Below are 1,997 nucleotides of genomic sequence, written 5' to 3'. Positions count from 1 at the left end.
ACTCGAAACACTTGAACTCCATCAATTGGAGAAAGTGCAGAGAAGGGCAACCAAACTGATAAGAGGCATGGAGGAGCTCAGCTATGAGGAAAGATTAGAGGAACTGAATTTATTCTCTCCTGAGAAGAGGAGAATTAGGGGGGATATGATCAACATGTACAAATATATAAGAGGTCCATACAGGGAACTTGGTGTTGAGTTATTCACTTTACGGTCAACACTGAGGACAAGGGGGCACTCTTTACGTCTAAAGGAAAAGAGATTTCACCTCCAAATACGGAAAGTTTTTTTCACAGTAAGAGCTGTGAAAATGTGGAACAGACTCCCTCCAGAGGTGGTTCTGGCCAGCTCAGTAGATTGCTTTAAGAAACGCCTGGATTCTTTCCTAAATGTACAGAATATAACTGAGTACTAAGATTTGTAGGTAAAGTTGATCCAGGGTAAATCCGATTGCCTCTCGGGGGATCAGGAAGGAATTTTTTCCCCTGCTGTAGCAAATTGGATCATGCTCTGCTCGGGTTTTTTGCCTTCCTCTGGATCAAATGTGGGTATGGAGTTGGGTGTATAGGATTGTACTGTGTTTTTTATTTTGTTTTTTTATTTTTTGTGGTTGAACTGGATGGACTTGTGTCTTTTTTCAACCTGACTAACTATGTAACTATGTAATTGGAGGAAGGTTTGATATACTTTTGACCATATAATGTAGTGTTGACTTACTCATGGTTTATCTTTTGTTGTCTATCTTCTATTATCTCTACAGAGTTTCTCCACTGACAGCTGCCCAACCCTTGCTGATAAAGACCTTGTCCGCTCTATGGACAACCAAACTGTTCATTTTGAATTTGAACTTACTGGTTTCCCAGGAGTCTCTCAGAACTTCTATATCTTAACGTCATTCCTTTTATTTATTATGTACAACATAATGTTTATCACCAATGGCGCCGTTTTCATTGTGATCCTCCTAAAGGAGAAGCTGCACAAGCCTATGTACCTTCTAATCGCTAACTTAGCATTTTCTGCCTTTCTCTTCGACACGGCTACCTTGCCTAAAATGATTGGCAAGTATTGGTTAGACGGCGGAAAAATATCTTCCCTCGCCTGCTTTGTACAAATGCATCTGGTCCACTGGCTGGCTATAATGGACTCTCTAATCCTCACATTGATGGCGTTTGACCGGTACATTGCTATCTGCAATCCACTGAGGTATTCATCTACAATTACCTACAAACTGACCATGTATGCCTGCAGTTCTATGTGGTTCTGCTCAGATATTATCTTAATAGACACCATAATAATTGCACAATATCCATTCTGTGGTTCCAATAAGGTCGTAAGCTTCTACTGCAGCAGCTCAAACATCTTGCGCTTGGCTTGCGCCAACGTTACCTCTACTAGAGAAGTTCTTTCCACTGTTGGCTTGGTGGTGCTTTTTGGGACTCTAGCCCTGATCATTTTATCCTATGTCGCAATCTTGCTTTCTGTCCTTTCATTGAAACATTGGAGTGGCTGGAGAAAGGCGTTCCATACTTGTGTTACACACTTATTTGTCAATGCCCTGTTTTATGTCCCGCGGGTCTTTGTCTACCAAGCCAGTTATCTAAAATTGGTCCTCAGTCCCGACCTGGCTGTCTTCCTCATTGTCTTGCAATCCTATCTGCCGCATTTAGCCAACCCTTTTATATACTGTCTGAGGACCGAGGAGATCAAGAACATTATTTCCAGTACTTTAAAAGAAATGTTAAATTGGAAGCATAATTGATGGCTTTGCTATTTGTAATTGTGTTGGTTTATTTGATCAATAAATTGCAAGTTTTGTCCGCTTTTTCTTTTGTTCTACATCAGTTACAATTTTTTTTTCTTGCCTATATAGCAGGAGTACTGTGTTAGCCATTTGAAAAATGCAGCAAGTTTGAGCCTTCATTCACACCTGAGCGTTTTGTAGCTTGAAGCCTGAGGGGTAGATTCACAAAGACTTACTACGGGCGTATCAGTAGATA

At 40.7% G+C, this 1,997-nt stretch overlaps 1 protein-coding gene across 1 annotated transcript; it reads left to right on the top strand.

Moving 5' to 3' along the window:
- The first annotated feature begins 673 nt into the window (after positions 1 to 673).
- Positions 674 to 1,759, top strand: LOC120928153 (olfactory receptor 1M1-like). The gene has a single exon (XM_040339265.1). It carries the CDS (start codon positions 815 to 817, stop codon positions 1,757 to 1,759), a length of 945 nt encoding a protein of 314 aa, XP_040195199.1. The 5' UTR covers positions 674 to 814.
- Positions 1,760 to 1,997: the final 238 nt, after the last annotated feature.

The sequence above is a fragment of the Rana temporaria genome, chromosome 2 (genome assembly GCF_905171775.1).
Source record: "Rana temporaria chromosome 2, aRanTem1.1, whole genome shotgun sequence".
NCBI lineage: Eukaryota > Metazoa > Chordata > Amphibia > Anura > Ranidae > Rana > Rana temporaria.
This window is presented reverse-complemented; position numbering and strand designations above follow the sequence as displayed.

Coding starts and splice junctions, on each gene's coding strand:
- LOC120928153 (XM_040339265.1), top strand. CDS start 815: ATGGACAACCAAACTGTTCATTTTGAATTTGAACTTACTGGTTTCCCA.